The 19,496-nt window shown below is 41.7% G+C and overlaps 2 protein-coding genes across 5 annotated transcripts; both read left to right on the top strand.

Moving 5' to 3' along the window:
- The first annotated feature begins 90 nt into the window (after positions 1–90).
- On the top strand, positions 91–7,425 carry pnisr (PNN-interacting serine/arginine-rich protein). Of its 4 annotated transcripts, none has more exons than XM_085290843.1 (12): positions 91–223; positions 706–814; positions 943–1,119; positions 1,226–1,461; positions 1,820–1,985; positions 2,342–2,532; positions 2,650–2,790; positions 3,040–3,139; positions 3,737–3,790; positions 5,209–5,400; positions 5,485–6,568; positions 7,088–7,425. In XM_085290843.1, the coding sequence occupies exons 2-12, from the start codon at positions 727–729 to the stop codon at positions 7,119–7,121; spliced, it is 2,463 nt and encodes an 820-aa protein (XP_085146969.1). In that variant the 5' UTR covers positions 91–223; positions 706–726; the 3' UTR covers positions 7,122–7,425. The 4 variants fall into 4 exon arrangements, with proteins under 4 accessions (XP_085146969.1, XP_085146967.1, XP_085146968.1 ...); XM_085290841.1 differs by having other exon boundaries at positions 5,482–6,568; XM_085290842.1 differs by having other exon boundaries at positions 5,209–5,403.
- A 1,882-nt stretch (positions 7,426–9,307) lies between these two features.
- On the top strand, positions 9,308–19,487 carry coq3 (coenzyme Q3 methyltransferase). The gene is made up of 6 exons (XM_085290838.1): positions 9,308–9,645; positions 12,127–12,264; positions 14,009–14,108; positions 15,744–15,995; positions 17,214–17,373; positions 17,686–19,487. The coding sequence occupies exons 1-6, from the start codon at positions 9,452–9,454 to the stop codon at positions 17,856–17,858; spliced, it is 1,017 nt and encodes a 338-aa protein (XP_085146964.1). The 5' UTR covers positions 9,308–9,451; the 3' UTR covers positions 17,859–19,487.
- Positions 19,488–19,496: the final 9 nt, after the last annotated feature.

Here is a 19,496-nt window from a genome sequence, read left to right as displayed (position 1 = left end):
TAGATTGAGTATCTCTTCGACCTTTCAAATAATCTTCCAGCAAACTTATACTAACCATGGATACTGAATGATTTGTAACTTTCCTATTTAGTTTTGAATGATTTGTAACTTTCCTATTTAGTTTGAAGGCAGCAGTTCTTCTTTCGTACTTCCTCCGAGCAGCTCGCCTGTACAGCCATTTTGATTTGCGACCGCATCGCCGGAACGAACCCGTCAGGCAAAGGTGGGAATTCTGTAAACTCAAAGCACAGCTTCAGTGTAAATTTCAGCCACTCTTCTTTCCCATTATGGCCTAATTTAAATGAGTGAACCTTTGCTTGGTTGTTGAGAAAAATGTGGTGCTAACTGCTGGTTTTCAGACACAGCCTAGCCTAGCTAATATTAGCTCACGTTAGCATGGCTAAGCTTTCTTAGCTAAAAAAAAAATTAATTAAAAAAAACAAAAAAGAACCAATGCACAATTCCCGAATTAATTTCAGTATCCTATGTAAGTAACGACACAATGTCTCACATTAGGTAGCATCCTAACGTTAAGAGGGAAGTGTCTCCCAACGTACAGCTAGCCGGTCAGTTTGAAGTAGCGTTAGCACTTTATTGCAGCTTGCAATTTCCATTGCCATTTGGCAAGTGTAATTCTACACTGACACACCTCTCCATGTTGAGAGTGCACAATACAATTAAATGTAGCTGATCTGGGTGTTTCAGGTGTAAATCGTGAAAGGAGCAATGTGGGACCAGGGAGGACAGCCCTGGCCGCAATGGCCTCTTAGCCAGCAGCAGTGGATGCAATCTTTTCAGCATCAGCATGATCCAGGTTAGTGAGTGATGCTCATGCACCACAAATGGCATTTTTGCTCCCTCAATAAAAAAAAAAAAATCTAAATATTTTACAATGGATTCAAAAACTGCACTGGCAACTAGTCTTAATGCACTTTTTTCCAGGTCAAGTGGACTGGGCAGCCCTGGCGCAAGCATGGATAGCCCAAAAAGAGTCTACAGGAGGAGAGCAGCAGAACATCCAGCCCAATGGTCAGGACATCCCAGGCCTCGAATCTGTTGGACAGAATAATCACAGCAACTTTCAGGGTGACCCAGCATTTGGCAGAATGTGGCAACCAGGTACACAATTAAGCCTTTGAGCCATGGCTCTCCCCCTGGGAAAAAAAAAAACAAAAAACTGTGGAGATTTCTCTTGTGGCTTGTTTAAGTATTTTGTGTTTAACAGAATGGGGAATGCATGGCCAGCCCCCTCCTCCTCCACCCCCTGACCAGGCCTGGATCCCTCCAGGGTCAGGACCAATGGATGTGGTGAACCCCAGCGAGGACAGCAACAGCCAGGACAGCGTGGAATTCAACTCTGAAGCCCACCATGGGGTTTACCCCCAGAACAGCCATGGGTATGGGGCACAGCCCGACAGCTACGCCATGGCCCCCATGGCCATGAACCAGTTTGATTATCAGGTATGCAGATGCTACGGTAGAAACTGTTGAAGCGTTTTGGTTTTAGTGTGACAGCCAAGTAGCACGAGAAGGAGCAATCCATAGACACTCTGCCGGGTCCGAGCATCTAGGCGTATCAGTCGTTTGCTTTCTTGATGCTGTGCAGAGGAAGTGTTGGCTTGTTGAGGATCCAGCATGGTTTGTTATTACTTTATTTGTTGAGTTTTTTTTCTTTTCCCCTTTTAACCCAAGTATACCTTTTAGCTCAGTAAGGAGTGGGGAAAGACAACAGCAACCCCATACCTAGTGACTGCCAAAACAGAGGACCTTAAGTACTTAGAACTGACTTTAATTTTGAGTTTGTGCTGTCTCTCAACAGCATGGAGCTGCCTCATCATTTGCTCCGACACCAGCAAGCTTCCACTCCCCGTACTGGCAGGGTCCTCCTCAGAACAGACGAGATGCCAGACCGCCTGGGTTTCGAGACAGGCCAAGATCCCCTATCCAGCTCCCTGTCAAACCTGAGGCCCCAGCAGCACCATTAGGTGAGTCCTGATGTCTGAATTTTTTATTCTTTTTTTTAGTTAATTTATTTAAATTCCTGAACTTTCTAGAAACATTTCAAGAAAATGGTATTGAGGTATGAGATAAATATCAGTAGATGACTATATGTTTAAATAATCGAAGTCCTTATTCCACCTGTGTTGGCTTCATTTTATATGCATACAAAAGGTATTTATAAAAATTTGGTTGTTTAAAAAAAGAGTCAAATTTAAATAGGTGATAGCTGTAGAAACCGATGCACCATTATTAATACAACAACTTCTTTGTGTACATGGATTTGTACTGGAATAGTTTAATCGTTTGTAAAATATATGTGGATAACACGTTTGATCTCCAGATGCTGTAAAGAGACGCACACTACCTGCATGGATCAGAGAAGGTCTTGAAAAGATGGACAGGGAGAAGCAAAAGAAGCTGGAGCGCGAGCGGATGGAGAAGGAGCGTGCAGAAATGGCAAAAGATGACATTAAAGGCCATGAGGCTGATGAGGGTGGTGATGGCCCACGTCTGCCCCGCAAGAGTAAATTTGTAAGGAACTCATTTAAGACCCATACTGCAAATAGTTTTGTTTTCCCTCTTCATCTGTAGCAATGATTGGCTATGTTTTCTTGATTGAAACTCATTCTTCTCTTCTGTTTGCATCAGGACAGTGATGATGAGGGCAATGATGATAATGACAACGAAGAAAAGATTTCACTAAAGAAAGCATTTTCTGCGCGGAGTCCCTCGCCCCCTGCAGAAGACAGTGAACCTGAAATGACTGAGGAGGAAAAGGAATTCCAGCTGGTCAGTTTGAACTTTCAAATTACATTCAAGTAGTCAGATTTGAGTGTGATTGTGTAGGTTCTCAGTCCGGGTCATGGCAGTTTTGAGTGTTCGAAAAGGAGGCAACTGGACTTCTTTTCTGATTTGTAGAGGTGAAATGTGTTTACAAACCAAAAATGTCCAGTTGACTCCTTTTTGAGCGCTTGATTTTAATCTAATTGTTGAAATTGATAAAATATTGAGATGTTTGTTAATTTGTCCTTGTTTTAGATGGTGATGACAAAAACACTCCTGACAGAGATCCTTCTTGAGGTCACAAATGAAGAGATCCTGCATGTGGCTAGAGATACTCACAGGAAAGCCACTCGAGGTCTGGTCTTATATTTTCCTCTTTTTGCATTATCTCTGCTTGTCACAAAAACATTATGTTTAAATCTGGACAGAATTCGTTACGTGCCTCTTAAAATTACTCCGTAACACCCTGTAAGTGAGGGTGACTGAGCAGCATACATCAGAGTATGTCTGTCTGATATGCATTTCCAACCATTCTCTGCTAATGCATCAGGACACAGCAGAGCAGTGTTTGTCACAGACAGAATTGAAAACCTGTCATGGTATTGGAGGTGCTGCTGAATGGCTGTAAGACTGAATAAAGTCTCAGCGCTGACTCACCTGTAGATACAAGAGACTTCCTCCAGTGAAGTGACTGTGCATTAGTACAGATTGGTTCTTTCGCTCCTGTCCGACTGTTTGACTTGGATGTGTGACAGAAGTTTGTTTGTTAACCCTCTCTCTTTTCTCCATTTCTTTTGTTTTATTTTATTATTTTTTTCTCTTGTTACCAATGGCAGCTCTTGTGAATAGTGCTTTATCTGTGGCCCCATCCCTTTCTCTAGCGACTCTTGCCTTTGAGAAAATGGCAGTATGTGTTTTAACATGTTGTTCCTGTTGTTGATGTGAATCAAAGCTCCTGCAAAACAGCTGGCACAGTCAAGTGCACTGGCTTCTCTGACCGGTCTCAGTGAGTATCCCTTTTTCTGTCACTGGTGGGGAGGGAAGGGAAGTTTCTTTGATTTATAGTCGGGGTTATTAGTCGGAACGTGGGAAAAGCTGTTGGCACAAAGCGTGACACCCAATATTTCACTGCTACTATTTAAGGCAAAAGTGGCATCTGACTTGCTTTTTAGATCTGTGCTTTGAAATTAGAAGCATGCTCTCAAAGACATTACAGACTGTTGAAAGTGTTTAAGAGCTGTATGTGTACTCTTTGTTAATAAGAGGTTTACTGGTGTGAAGTATAAAGTTAAACAAGATTAAGTGCCTTTCATGGGGACTAGGGCTGCCACAAACGATTATTTTGATAGTCGACTAGTCACCGATTATTTTTGCGATTAGTCGACTAATCAGATCATCATCCATTGGACGTACAGCTTATTGCACCAGCAGCATCTGGTCTTATATAACTATCATTAGCTTACAGCTTGAAGTGTTTGTGCTAACTAAAAATAAAGACAATATGGTAGTTTATAAATTTTTAATGAAATTTGCAGATTGTTTCGGTGAAGTTTAATAAACTCCTTGCTTTCTAAAATATAACAGGACACCGGAGTATATTCTCCAGCGTCTCACACTTCTGATAATCAGCTGTCTGCTTGACAGTTTTAGCTGTGCAAAAACTATAACTTTAATATTAGCCAAACCGATTTACTCAGGAACAAATAAAATACTAAAGAAAGCCAAACAATAACATTTTTAAGTTATCTAAGTGACTTACATATATGTTTAACCTGACTAGCGAAAGACGGCGGTGGGTTTGAAAACGATTTGCCGGGAGTCCGGTGTTCTCACGGCTCTAGTTAGCCTTACCCCCGCCTAGCTAACGAGCTAGTGGGTAACAGACGTCTCCAAAAACGCCGGAGCGCTTTTGAAAATATGTGGTGTCCTGATAAACTGAGCAGATATTTGAGGTTTACACAGCTACATTCTCGCCTGAAAATATGTTAAACGTTTATTTTGTGACCAAGAAAGAATAATAAGAATAACATTAAAACTAACTAGCTGCCGCCATTGTTGACAACTGCGCTGGGCTGCGCTATGAATTCTGGGACACAGCTTCTTCTTCTTCGGGGTTTAACAGCAGCTGGCATCCTTGTACATGCAGTGCTGCCATCTTCTGTTTCAGTCCGTTATTACACTCTTAAATCCTACTACTCATTCCTGCGTCCTTTGTGATCTTACAAAGCTTCAAACGATGCGTCGACTATTAAATTAGTCGTCGACGATTTTAATAGTCGACATAATCGTGACTAGTCGACTAATCGTGGCAGCCCTAATGGGGACCTTGAGTTTGGATTGAGTGGTTTCATAAGTGGAACCTGATTTGAGAGCGGATCTTAACAGTTTCCAACACTCAACAACCTGGGGGCTCTGTTGTGGCAGGCGGGCTCGGTGACTATGGTTCAGATGAGAGCGAGGATGAGGATGGCCGTAGCGTCCGAGGATCCGAATCCTCAGACACAGATGAGGAAGAATTACGTCACCGCATCCGGGAGAAGCAGGACGCGTTCCGCCGCAAAGAGCGGGAGATGCAGCTGCTGCAAGAGAAACAAGCTCAGGAGGCGCTGCTAGCACGTGGTAAATATTAAATGTCATTTGTGCAATGTGTGTTACTAGTTCACTTTTAACCTGAGTCTTTGTTTTCTGTTTGTACAGAAGAGATGGCAAAGGAGAGATTAAGTAAAGAAAGGGGGGAATATGATGAGAGTCAGTCAGAATATCCACACAAACAGGACATGAAAGAGAGGGAGGCAGAGCCCTTGGCAGACAGGCGCAGGTCCCGTAGTGAGAGGGAGGGTAGTGAGGGAAAGCATTCAGGCAGAGGGAAGGAACGCTCAGGGAGAGGCAGCAGCGATTCTCCCACCAATGGTCACAGCAGCAGCTCCCGCTCCACCTCCAGCCACAGCAGCAGTCGATCTTCCTCCTCCTCATCTTCTTCCTCGGTATCTTCCCGTAGCTCCTCTCGATCTTCCTCCCCGCGAAGGAAAAGGAGACGTAGTCGCTCCTCATCCCACAAAACCCGGCAGCGCAGCCGCAGCCACAGCTCACACAGGCATCGTAGTGATCGCAGTGAGAAGGGCAGGGACAGGAGGAGGAGCAGTGCAGAGCGATCAGGCCGCCACAAGAAAGATCGGAGTGATTCCAGGGAGCGCAGGAGTCGAAGGAGTAGATCTAGGTCCAGAGACAGGGCCAGAGAGAGGGCCAGAGGAAGTCGCAGTCGCAGCAGAGACAGGGAGAGGGATAGAGAGAGGAAAAGGAGTCGGGAACGCAGGGACAGCAGTCATAGTCGCAGCAGCAAACATAAACAAAAGGCCTCTAGTAAAGACAGAGAGAGGAGGAGGGAAAGGAGTCGTAGTCATGAGAAAGACAAGAAAAAGAAGGATAAAGATAGAGACAAAGAGGTGGATAAAAAGAAGGAAAAGCCAAAGACCAAAGAGAAGGAAAAAGGGAGCTCTGTAGTTAGTGAAGAGAATGGCAAATCTAAGAAAAGGAAAGAGAGCGAGTTAGGAACCGATTCTCAAACTGACAAGCACTCGCGACATGATAGTAAAGCCAGCAAGAAGGGCTCGGCCAAAGCTAGCAAGAGGCACTCAGACTCTGACTCAAGTAGATCCCCCTCCCCTGAAGTTAGCAAGGAAAAAAAATATAAGAAATCCAAACGTAGTCGCTCAAGATCGACGGAAAAATCTCACAAGTCTGGTAAGAAGGCAAGCCGCAAACACAAGTCTAAGTCGCGATCAAGGTAGTATTCGTTTTTTTCTCTTTCAAAATACTTTATAATACTGTTTTCATTGTGATTTCTCTCGAGTCTTTGATCTGTTGTAGTAGCTGAGAGGAAAATGTTGGCTGTTATGAAAATTTAATGTTTAATACAGCTACACGTGCCTGACTGTGTAAAGTCAGGTCTCATGAATTAAAGGCTTAAATCTTTCACAACGGTTTTCTATGTCAAATGCAAATATGCCATGACTGAATACTAGCAAGTACCGCTTCCCTAGAGCATCTGCCTGATTTGTCTGGTTCCTGGCCAAAATAGAGGGCGAAAGTGTCAAATTGAGCCAAACAAACAAATTTGTCTTTTCGCCATGTTCTGCAGTTTAATTTGCATCTGTAGAATTTGTATAACATCAGTTTTTATGGAAGTTTTCTGCCATATTTATAGTCTTGACAGTATTTTTGGTGAAACGTGTTTTGTTCTGTTGTGCACTGCAATCAGTGTCATTAGTGCAGGAATAATGTCGTGTTCATAACTTTCTTTCAGGTCGACGTCTCCCTCCCGTCGTAGCAGACGCTGAGGAGCACAGTCACTGCCCTGATCTGTGCACTTTGCCATTTTAAATTCCATGAGTTGAACAGGCTTGTCTCATTATAGAGGCAGTTGTGTAGGTGAAAACCCCCTCATACTTTTCTTTTACTGTAAATATGTTCTTTTTAAAGTGTGCCTGAAGAACAAGTTTGAATGGTAGGAGTTTCCATTATCATGCACAGTTTAATTACACACTAAAAAACTCAAGTGAAACTGTGTATATTTTAAAAAAAGATTAACTTTTTCTCCAATTATTGTAAGATGTCTAATAAACTGTTTCTTGTCTTGCCTCACTACCTCTCTGACCTTAATTCAGTATTTACTAACACAGTATTTAATGATGCGTGTTGCAATTGCATTAAACTTAACCATACAAAGCAGGATCCTGCTACTTCCCAGAGATTACAATAATTCCCACTTTAAGGCTGCATGTGTTCAGCTGTCAGTGCTGCTGGATGGAAGTAGTGTTGCAAAAACCGTGCATTGATAGAATGAATGGTAGAAAGTAACTTAAAACATTTTCTCAGTTTTCTGAAGAACGGTTGCTTTGTCCATAAGTATTTACAAGTTGTGCTACTTCTGTTCCACTAGGTACTGCAAATGGTGCACTTTGTATTCCTTACCATATTTTATATAAGTTTTAGAGTGTCACTTTTTAAGCTAAATCTACAAGTTTGTTGCTGTTTTGTTATAGATAAAGCAATGCAGCAATATTTAAGTGATTAAATAAGTTATTTTAATCAAATCAATTTAGATCTACAACATCAAAATGTAATTTAGAAATCTAAAAGGTTGTTTTGTATAAGAACTTTAGGAAAAAAATATTTTTTGATGCTGTAGTTAGGATAATGGTTTCTGTTTAAAGCATCAAATTGCTTGTTTGTTCATACTGAAAAACAGTTATTCAATATAAAATATTAACACTTCAATAGTTTCACTTCTTACATAGCACATCGTTAAAGGCTCTCAGCTGCAGGTGAGCCTGAAAATTGTGCTCAGTGTTTGGTACACCATTGTTTCTGATCTTTTTTTTTTCTTTTTTTTTAAATCCTGGAACATAAAAATATAACATGAGCACATCCAGACAGTTTTCTGAAAGGTGATGCTTGGATTTGGCCTTGGAAAAAAACAAAAAAAACCAACTCTTCATGTCATGCATCCGAACACTGAGTCCAAGCGCTGACGAGGGAGCACAGGGGAGCACAGGTTAGTGTACCACATGAGTACTTGAAGCCTGTGCAGGTTAAATGCTTAATCACATTTAGAATTTGGAGACAACAGTCAACACAAAAATCTTCATCTCACGTCCCTCAAACCATTCAGATGTTTCCACTGTGCCAGAAACGCTCTTGTCATAGGTGATCTTACTGTTTTGTTCCACATGTGAACATAATACAAGTTATCACAAATTACACCCTAGTAGTAAAAAAATAGTCATCAGTAACATATGATTGGCCAGTGAAGTTATCAGTTTTGGTTTTTCCCCAATGAGTAAACTTTTTTTTCTGTTTGTACAGAGATGATTGGCACTTTAAAAAAATGAAACTAGTTAAATGTTTGATCAGGCATCACAACTGAGAGCATGACTCCCACGAATCCATTTTAAAACATAAATTAAAAAAAAACTGGGAACAAATAAAGCTGTCGAACTTTCATTTCCTACTGTGCAAACACTGATTTTTAGTGAGTGGTTTGCAATATCCGATTTCTTTACTGATGGATCCTATTAACCTGCAAGTGATTACTGGGTAAAGTGTATTGGACAAATGAAACTAACCAAAGTCATTAGACTCTACTTTGTCCAGTTGGTCAGGTCTCAACTGGGACTTTTTAATTTTTAAACAATCAAGGAAGAACTTGGCATACTTTTACTGCTCATATTTATTCTTTCGAATACCATAGAGCAGACACAAGCAGTCAAAAAAGAAAACTGGCATAGCATAAAATTAAATACATAAAATATAAATAGATGAAGAGTGGCAGAGGCACTGGGTCCTTAGCAGCTCAAGAGGACATGGGGAATAATTGAAAAAGATAGTCAACGTCAATGATGACGAAACTGAAAATAGTAACTGTAATCTGGAAGCAGGCTTTACAGGGGAGCATCTCGCTGGTTTTACCTGAGAGGCCCGAGAAACTAGAGTGGAGAAGTGGGCTCATCTCCAAAGGCAGAGGAGGGCAGCAGTGCAACGGCGACGGTGAGAGCTGCGCTTAAATCTCAGCGTAGAAGAAGAAGGAAACCCAGCGACGCTGAACTCCAAAGACGAAGAAGACTGTTTATTATGAACTTCACAGCTAGTACCTCGATGGTTTTATGACATGTACTCCAACAAGTTTCGCCGCCTCATGTTAGGGCTGCACTGCCTTAAAACGACCGCTGTTTGTGGCCTGGTCCAGAGGGCCGCTGGTCGAAGCGGGTTCGGCTGGACTGCGGTGTGTAAACAGCGGACACTGTGGCTGCAGAGGAGCGCCTGTCGGGAGATAGAACGACGTGCTGTGCTCCGTCAAAACGGGTATTTAGCAGACACACTCGTGTGGTGACACCTTCCTTTCCAGTGCCACACTGTATAAGAATATTTGGGGGACCGGAAGCAGGGCTAGAAATCAGTTTTGTTTTTTTTTTCAAAAGAAAAAAAGAAACTAAAACTCAGTGAAATTTAGCAGCATACAGCTACTGCTTAGACTAAGAGGTCCGACGAGGCTCACCCTGGTAGCTCTACGACTCTGGACAGCTGATACATAGTGCATCATAAATATGTTACGGAAACAATTCTAATTACTACTCTGAAATTTAATACAAGCATCCTTTTGCATCCAGAAAGATAGTCAGGTTTGTCATTTTGTTAAATGAACTGGACTGATTTGTGAAATGTGTGATGCTCCTCCAATACTCCGATACTTTATAGTCAAAGTATCTTAAAGTTGAGTACCTTTGTGGATGGCTATCATATTAGAAAGGCTTCCAAGCAGATTATCTCTGCACAAACCGATTCATTGCTTACAGACACGATTTTCAGTGTCTTGATGTGTCCTGTGGCTGAACACTTTTCACCATTTTTTTTAGAACACTAAAAATGCTGCCTTTTTCTTTTACTCAAGTGATAGCATTTTGAGCATGTGACTTATGCATGAACTAAAAAAACAAAATTTGGCACAATTCAGCATTTGTAAAAATTTGCACGTCACCAGAGATTGCATCATTACCGAACCATTTTACACGTTTTTTTTTTTACATGTCTTTACTTGGTTTTAGCAAGATGAACTGAATGAAATGGGTACTGAGGGTTAAATACCAGCACAACCTTTTGTTTTAGAATTTGCATTTGCGATTTGCATCTTCAGAAACTATATGTTTGATGTCAGTAGCAAAAGGGCTTGGTATTTTGCTTGTTAGATTAACTCATTTTCTTCAGTTTTACTGCACTCAGTGTGTCCAAAGTATGATGAGCACAGCAGAATGCAAAATACTGGATAGGATAAGAAAAACAGTAAGCTCACATATGAGAGCCAATGATACTGATATTGGTACATAGCCCAACACAGTGCATCCAGAAAGTACACGACTGCTGGTGTTTCATCATGTTACATCCTCATTCCAAAATGATTAAATTCATTATTTACCTAAAAAGATCCACACAATACCCCATAGTGACACGGTTAATAAAAGGTTTGCTTTAAATTCTTTTAAATTTACTAAAAATAGCAACCAAATATGTTCATATATGTATTCAAAGCCCCCACTATGACACTCAAAATCATGTACATCCTGGTTCCACTGGTCATCTGATGATTCTATAACTTGATTGGAGTCCACCTGTCTAAATAAGGCCCCACAGTTAACAGTGTATGTTGGAGCACAAACAAAGCAAGGAATTGTCTGCAGACCTCTGACACAGGATTTTATTGAGGCACAAATCTGGAGAAGGTTACAGAAAAATTACTCTTCATCAAAAATATCACCATCATCTGTAAATAGAAGTTCTGCCTGAGTCAGGTAGGTGACCAAGAAAGCGATTGTCAGTCTGACAGCTCCAGCGTGGAGAGAGGAGAAACTTCCAGAAGGATAATCTTTTCTCCAGCATTACGCCAATCAGGCCTGTATGGGAGAGGGTCAGACAGAAGCCAATTCTCAATAAAAGGCACAAGACAGCCCACCTGGAGTTTACCAAAAGTCACTTGAAGGACTCTCAGACCATGAGAAACAAAGATTGAACTAAATGCTAAACATCATGTCTGGTGGAAACAAGGTATCGCTCATCACCTGGCCAATACCATCCCTACAGTGAAGCTTGGTGGTGGTAGAATCATGCTGGGAGCTGTTTTTTTGGCAGCAGGAACTGGGAGACTAGTCAGCCTTAGCTTGGATCGCAGACTGGGGCGAAGGTTCATCTTCCAACAGGACAACAACACTAAGCACACAGCCAAAATAACAAAGGAGTGACTTTAGCCAGAGCCCAGACTTGAACATGATTGAAGTTTGAGATCTGAAAATGGCTGTGTACCAACTCCCACTCTGTCCAACCTGATGGAGCTTGAGAGTTTCTGCAAAGAAGAATGAGAGAAACTGCCCAAAGATAGGTGTGCAAAGCGAGTAGCATCAAACTGAGCAAAGACTTTGAATACTTACATGGCATATTTTTTTTCTATTTTTAATAAAATTGCAAGAATTTCAAGCAAACCTTTTTACTCATTATGAAGTGATAATCAAGTCCATGTTGGAATAAAGCTTTAACATGACAAAATGTGGAACAAGTGAAGTGCTGTGTATACTTTTTGGAATATGTGTGCAAACAGCTCGACTCCACACACTCAACACAGCTGTCGGGCTACTCAGCTGCAGGTTCTGGAGAAGAATTTTGAATCAAAAAGTATAGTGAGATTTTTATTATTTATTATCGACACTATAGAACAGTCTTTTGTTGGTTCCTTGTTTATTTGGCTTGGTTGTTTCTACTTTAATGGCTGTTTTTTGTTTGTTTTTTTTCCACATGCAGCGTTCGGTCAGCTTCTCACAGCACCGTGGACCCTGATGAACTGAGGAAGTTCCAGTCGTTGGCAAACAAGTGGTGGGATGAACAGGGAGAATTTGCAGCTCTTCACGCCATGAACGACCTGAGGGTGCCTTTTATACGGTACACAATCCGCCCGTCAATCTTCATCAGAGGCGCCAACAGATGGTGTCAACGTAACATAACCCAAAGGAAAGCCGGGCGGCCTCGTGGTATCTGAAAGCAACTTGTGAGGATACAAGGAAAAATAAGAGAAATTGAAAGTGACAGGGTTCTTCCAAATATCAGTACATTTTCAGCCAATAGTGTTTCAGCTGCTTTGGCTCTACACGTGTGCATGTTTTGGGGGTCGGCTGGGGCTGTTTTGATTGATAAGATCTGTTGTTCAGGACCCTTTGCTGTAATCATGACAGCCATCCAGCCAAGAGCCCAGTGCTGTGTTCCCCTCCCCCACCCTGGGATCTTCTTGGTGGTGGTGGTGGTGGTGATGATGATGTGTGCTTATGGTGACAGTATGACAGATCTAGTGTCAGTGATGTCTGAGTGGGGATGATTTGCCCAATAAGATTTTACCCTCAGGGCAAGTTGAAATGAGAGACAGCAGCAGTGCTGCCACTGTTGCTGCTGGAGCTCTGCGACTCTGATAGTTCATCCTGCCAGGGTGCCTTATTTTCTTCATTGTTTCAGTGTGTGCTTTAGTTCTGTAATACATGGTGTTGTACACAGACTCAGGATCTGTGCAGATACCCCGTGTAGTAACCAAATGCAATGTCTTTAACAAAACAGGGTTTAGTGTTTGATTTGCCTTAGTTATTAGCAAAATGGTCTATTTTGTCCTCAAAATGTTACACTGACAGCAATACAGTGAATCATAACTATACATGCAATGGTGACAAATTAAAGGAAAAAAATCTGCCCTTTATTGTGAGGAATTCAGAGTTTCCATCATACTTGTCCTCTTATCAAAGGATACAGATTTATGTCCTGATGGGAGTGGTCTTTTCCAATATGGCAGTTGTAACCTTCTGTAGGACATGAGTGGGTCACTGAAAGGTTTGATTATTATGAAAATGATGCGAACCATATGCTACAGTTTCCACAGTCGGCTGATCTCAACGAAGTTGAACACGGAGATATTTGGATCCATATGATAGATGGCTTACTCTACCAGCATCACCAAAGTGAGGGAACACAGTATGATAGGGAAAAAATGTAGAGGTCATTATTTGACTTTTTATTCATTGTGTATGCAAATTTACCTGTGTGACAAAATGTTTACCCACAGTTTCTAAAATATAAAGTTGGAAAACACTCAGAAATACTTCAGGTTTGAGACTGAATTTCTTTTTGGGGTTTTTGGTTCATTAAGTCAAAGTAAATTTTATGAAAATAATCACTGAGTTCATGCTGACGGTAATGGTTTATCATGTGCTGATAGTTCAGCAGTAGCTTTTGTCTGGCTCTGTCTGGGTGGTGGTAGTGCGAGGAGGTAGTTAGATGGATGTAAGTATATTTTGGCACCTTAGCAGAGCTTTAATGACGAGCATGATGTGCAGTCAGGTCTCAGCCTGTTCCCATGTTTCGGGCCTCAGGCAGGAGGCTGTCGGACTGTATATCAGGGAAGGAAGTGAGGATGCTTGTTTGCTGGCTGACACTGTTGCTCGGAGCGATTTGAGAGAAGATGGTGTAATACACCATGGAGTTACCCCTACACTTCCTCATGCTAAGCGGCTTCTCATAGACTTTGGAGGTTCACAATTTCATATCTGCCCACTGTTCTTTTACTTTTAAGCGTTAGGTCTGTTGTAGAGTATTCTGAAATATCTTGAAGACTTGGGAATGGGAGATATATTTTTACCTTGCACAGGGATAACCTGCTGAATGTGCACAGAGCGCGCCATCCCGGGAAGCCACTCGCAGGACTGAAGATCCTGGACGTCGGTTGTGGAGGAGGCCTGCTCACAGAGGTAAAAAGCGTCCGAAAGCTGCAGACTCAGAGCAAACAACAGCGCCAAAGAAAAGCGTCTTTCCTGCTACATATTATCTGTCTGGGCGCAATTGTTTCAATTGCTACCTTTCACGTCACATTGAGTCTTTTCTTCCCTCGTGCAGCGTAAATATGTGCCTTCGATGTGCTTCAGTGCCAGGCTTCTCGCATGCATACGCAGCAGAGCCCGGATAAACATTTCAACGTCAGCCCGGTGCTCGTTCTGCTTTGATCTGACTGGTCACGGCGTGGTGGATCGGACAGTCGGTCGTTTACAGTTGTTTATCTGTTTGTTAGCACTGATAGCTGCATGACTGGGACGGAGCTTTGATGTGAGCTGAGGACTCACCAGCTGTGCTGTGTGATCTCTGAAGACAAAATCAGGTCCTGTTCTTATACAGCTCCGTCACACAGGTTGTCTTATTGAGACACAGACACACATGATAAGAGCGCCTGTTAAGGCTGTGACTGTTATTGTGTGTCTGACCGTCTCTTAGCTAACAGTCCTACCATCACACGGGATCAGCAGCAGAAGGATGGATAACAGGCCCCTGGGCGAAAAAGCTCTTCAGTCAGACTTGGATGTTTAGCTTTTGTCCACAGGAGGGCACCGTTCACACCAAACCCTTATTTAGTGCATGTTCCTGCATATTGCTGCTATGTTTTTCCCCACTCTATTTACAGTGCCAGCACAGCGTCTTGTGGAGATGAAATGATGCTTTACTACCATGATTGATATTGTTTTAAGTTTCATGAGTAGTTGTTGTTGTTGTTTTGGGTTTCTTTTACTCAACAACCACAAAATCTCTTGTATTAATTGACATGTTTTAGATATATTATAAAAGCCTAACATTGAATTCAAATAACTCTCATTAGACCTACACTGTGCTGTATTTACCTGCATGTAAAACAACAATCCCCATTTACTAGTTCTTCTTCTTATGAAGATGGACAGGTTGTGGATGAAGTGAATGATGGAAGTCAGGAAATTTTCTTTCTCTCATTAAATTTTGTATTCCAGAATTTAATAGTTCATGCAAATCGGTGCCTATTACCCCCCCAGTGAATATATTACTGTAGATAAACATAAGGCTTGTGGAAATGTGAGTTCCAACACATAATCAGTGACTTCACAGTCAAATGAGCACAGCATCCTGAAGAAGACAGGTTAGATAACAAAGCAGTAACATTTCAAGTTTGTTAGTACAACATTATTTGTGTGTAAGAGTCAAGTTTTTCTACTAAGACTAAGTAAAATATGAGTTATTGTGATACAGATATATATATATTTTTTTATAATGCAAGACAAATGTTGCTCATATTGTTAGCTGTTGTGGTTGAACAGTGACTTATTTTTTAAGTATTTAGCATAGTTAATATGATTGATGTATAATGTTATATTTGTCATCCAAAGAGGACAATGAAAAATCGTATTCTTATTCCTCAAAGCTAATGCAACTAATATATTATTCATTTAAAATGTGTGCTTTGTCTACTTTTATCATTTTTAATATGGTTTTGTACTGTCTGTTCTTCTTTTAAGTGAATCGTATTCGGCTCTGCTTTTTTAAAAAAAAGTTTGACGTGCAGTTCTCTGCTCCTCATCCTCCTCCAGCCCCTGGGTCGTCTGGGAGCTAAAGTTTTGGGTATAGATCCAGTGGAAAACAGCATTGGCACCGCCCAGCTGCATTCGTCCTTTGACCCGGACCTATGTGAGCGGGTGTCCTACCAGGTGTGCACCCTGGAAGAGCTCTCAGGAGGAGAGGATGAAGGAGCGGGACACTTTGATGCTGTGGTGGCGTCTGAGGTTGTGGAACATCTGGCTGACCTGGAAACGTTCGCCTTCTGCTGCAGCCAAGTGCTAAAGGTGCTGTTTGTTGTTTTATTGTTTCGTTTTGTTTTTTAATACTTTGACTCTGATATTTGTGTGTTAATACTGCACTTGTGTTTGCATATCAGGTAGAGGTTCCCTCTCTCTGAATTAGACAGTTATGGGTGCCCGAGTCAGCACCGGGCTGGACGGGGTCTGTGGATGACCTGCTGTGTTTTTCTGTGTGTGCCTTGTACTTATCATTGAAAAGTTTCAGGGAAAGCCGTGGTCCATACTGCAGCCTGGGGGTCAGAATCTCCTAGGTTAGTGGGCCAAAAGTAGCTGAGAGGGGGGGGGGGGGAAAGCTTAATACAGGAGGTTAAGTCATGACTGGAATTCTTTCTCTCTCTCTGGTCTAAATCTTTCTTCTGCACTTTCATTAAAAAAAAACCCAAACACAATAATGTTTAATATTTAGTATTTACTGTTATATTTCCATATATCATCGTGATGTTGTTTATTGTATTGCTCTCGTTTTCTTCTGCTTGTTTTCTTTTTTCTTTCTCAACAGGTGAGCCAGGTGATTGGTATATGTATTTTTTTATTTTTTTTTGTCTGCTTATTTAGTTGGTTTTTTTTTTTTTTTTTCCCCTTTATCCCCGTCCCTCTTCTCCGCTGTTTTTTTCACCCTCTTCCTTTCTCCCTTTTCTTTTCTTCATTCAAGTCTGTCCCATATCTAGCAAGTGAAAATAAAAAAAAAAATTAAATAAACAATAAAAGGTGAATCAAATAGACCATTACGGCAAGGCTGGGATGGTCAGTTTGGTAAAGTAAATCCGTTGGGCATCTTTCCTCGCCTTTAGACAATAATTCTGATGGCAAAAGAGCCAAACGAAGAAGCCAAAAGAAGAAAAAAAAAAGAAAGGAAAAAAAAAAAAACCCAAACATTTAAATGTACTTTTCTTGACCACGCATACATATATTTTTTTGATGCTCATGCTTTTATTTATTTTTTCTCTCCCCCCCCTGTTCAACCTATTTTTCTTGGCCTTGTTGAACTTTGAGGTTTGGCATCCTTCCAGATCTCGCGCGCTGGATTTTGTCCTCTGAAAGCCTTAAATCCATTCTATAAATACCCTGCTGCATCTCGTAGAAGAGCTCCTCCCTTGTATATCACCTGCAGAGGTGTCATGAAATGTGTTTCCAGAAGTAACGCAGTCTATTTAATTTATATTTCATGAATCAAACCTTTCCATTTTTGCTCCCTGTGTGCAGCCAGGTGGCTCACTATTCATCACGACTATAAATAAAACCAACCTGTCCTACGTGCTGGGCATTGTTGTAGCGGAGCAGCTGCTGCGCATCGTGCCCGACGGGACCCACGACTGGGAGAAGTTTGTCAGCCCAGTAGACCTGGAACGCCTCCTGGAGTCTCGTAAGTCCCTTTGGAGGGAGGAAAAAAAAGAAGCTCCCACTGATTATAGAAAACAGACTAAAAATGCAAAGGTTTTTTTTTTTTTTAATAATTAAGTGGGCAAATCTATGTGGAACTAAGTAAATATACCATATTACAAAAGGTCGCTACAAGATGTAAAAGTTTTTTTTTAAACAGCAGTAAATTTTGAGGATTTCTGTGTCCATAAATTGTCTGCAAAGCTCATTTTATAATTCGTGTTCAGGAGTAGTGCAAAAATAAAAATCTAATTTTGCCTTTTGTGTTGACATCAGTGTCTTCCTTCTTTGTTAGATGGTTTCTCGGTGCAGTCTGTCAAAGGAATGCTGTACAACCCCCTGTCGGGAGCCTGGAGCTGGACCGACAGCACTGCCATCAACTACGCCCTCCACGCCGTCAAACTGAGAAAACAGGCTGAGGACAGCAGCCTCCACCCAGAGGACCACACCATAGAAAGTAGCAGCTGAGCCACGCCACTTGAGAAGAAATCCAAAAATGAGAAATAATAACTCAGACGCGAGCGGCCCTGACATCCTGTCGGCCAGCTGTGACGCAGCACATGAGACTGAGTTTATTCAAGAAAAGGGACAAACTGCCTGCAGATAGAATTAGAGATGTGCTGCATTTGGCAGACCCATTGATGCTGTGCTGTGCTGCGTGAGCGCTGAATACATGTCTAGTGTTTGATAAGCTGTGTAAAGCAACGGTGCATCCTTTAATTGTGTAATCATTTTCAGCATATGCTGTCCTGCGTCAGTGTGGTGTTTGAGGCTGAATAGTTAAAGGTTTGCAACATCCTCCATTAAAACTGACCTCACATCAGTTTGATTTCTCAAGAATGAACGCATGAGAGTGAAAAATGTGATTATTTGGAATGCTAACAAAAAACAAACAAACATGATTTCGGGTTTTTTGATGTTAATATTAATTTATATTTTGTGTCCACAGAGGGGAGGGGCAACCATTTCCTGTGGGATTATAAGGGGTCTGGTCTCATGTGGAAGTATTACATAATACAGATCTCCCTCGTGCAGAGAATAAGTCATGCTTGCATGATGGTCTTAAAGAGACCAGAAATATGACTGTAGAACATGTGCAGAAGCTAACAGAGCACGCTGTGAGGACTGAGCACTACACCTATTTCAATTTCAGATATGTTGACATTTCACCGGTTTAAAAAAAATAAATGCTCTTTGTATATACATATTTTAAAAAGAACTCTCCCTCTCACCCTCTGGGGGGTGGTATGTGTGTGCTCCTCACGTTCAGGTCCTCTACCAGAGGCCTGGAAGTTAGAGTGCTCTGTGCAGTGTCTTAGCTGGTCCTTGGACTGCACTCTCCTGGATGGAGACCTTTGATGTTGTGCCTGGAATCTGCTCAAGCTAATTTTCCAGCTCCTTTATGCTTCTATTACCACTAGGACCACTTTGGATTTTACCTTCCACATCTGCTCCAGATGTTTCTTCAGCACCTGGTTCTCCATTTTCTTGTGCTGCTCCTTCTTCCCGATGTTGCTGTCCGGTAGGATTACAACATCTATGACAACTGCGGTCTTCTGTTCCTTGTCAACAATCACTACAATACTGCTTGGTTTGCCAGCAGCTTCTATGTGGAAGTGGAAGTCCCACATGACCTTACTCCTGTTGTTCTCAACCACCTTTTGTGATTGAGGACTTGGGGACTTCTAGTCCATATGCAGCACAGATGTTCCTGTACGCTATCACAGCCACTTGGTTGTGCCTCTACATCTATGCAGTTCCAGCTTGCTTCTTACATCCTATTACTATATGTTGGATAGTCTCTGGGGCACCTTTGCACACTGTTCAACTTTGTTCCCTTTGTAGACTCAACCCTCTATCTGATGCCTAGAGCCTGTTCTTGTGCTGCTGTGTTAGAGACTCTGCGCTGTGCTTTAAGTCTGTGTTGTGCCAGAAAAATGATTTCAGGAATTTGCCCCAAAATGATTGTCTATATTTAAACTGTTTTAAATGACTTGTCAACCCACAGTCTGTCAAACACATGACAAGCATGTCTCTTAAGAATGATATCAAGCCATTTTGAGCCAGAAATAAAACAGTCCTGTCACAAGGTAAGAAGCTACAGTC

This window comes from Mchenga conophoros, linkage group LG11, assembly GCF_057382185.1.
Source record: "Mchenga conophoros isolate Kocher_MC1m ecotype Shallow Benthic linkage group LG11, M_conophoros_male_GT1.1, whole genome shotgun sequence".
NCBI lineage: Eukaryota > Metazoa > Chordata > Actinopteri > Cichliformes > Cichlidae > Mchenga > Mchenga conophoros.
Note: the sequence above shows the minus strand (reverse complement) of the source record. Positions and strands in the feature narration are given on the sequence as shown.

Bases quoted from the DNA above. Each gene is read 5' to 3' on its own strand.
- pnisr (XM_085290840.1), top strand. From the start codon at position 727: ATGTGGGACCAGGGAGGACAGCCCTGGCCGCAATGGCCTCTTAGCCAG. The intron at 815-942 runs GTTAGTGAGTGA...ACTTTTTTCCAG, and splicing joins TCAGCATCAGCATGATCCAG to GTCAAGTGGACTGGGCAGCC. The intron at 3,791-5,208 runs GTGAGTATCCCT...CTGTTGTGGCAG, and splicing joins GGCTTCTCTGACCGGTCTCA to GCGGGCTCGGTGACTATGGT.
- coq3 (XM_085290838.1), top strand. From the start codon at position 9,452: ATGTACTCCAACAAGTTTCGCCGCCTCATGTTAGGGCTGCACTGCCTT. The intron at 12,265-14,008 runs GTACACAATCCG...TACCTTGCACAG, and splicing joins CTGAGGGTGCCTTTTATACG to GGATAACCTGCTGAATGTGC. The intron at 14,109-15,743 runs GTAAAAAGCGTC...ATCCTCCTCCAG, and splicing joins GAGGAGGCCTGCTCACAGAG to CCCCTGGGTCGTCTGGGAGC.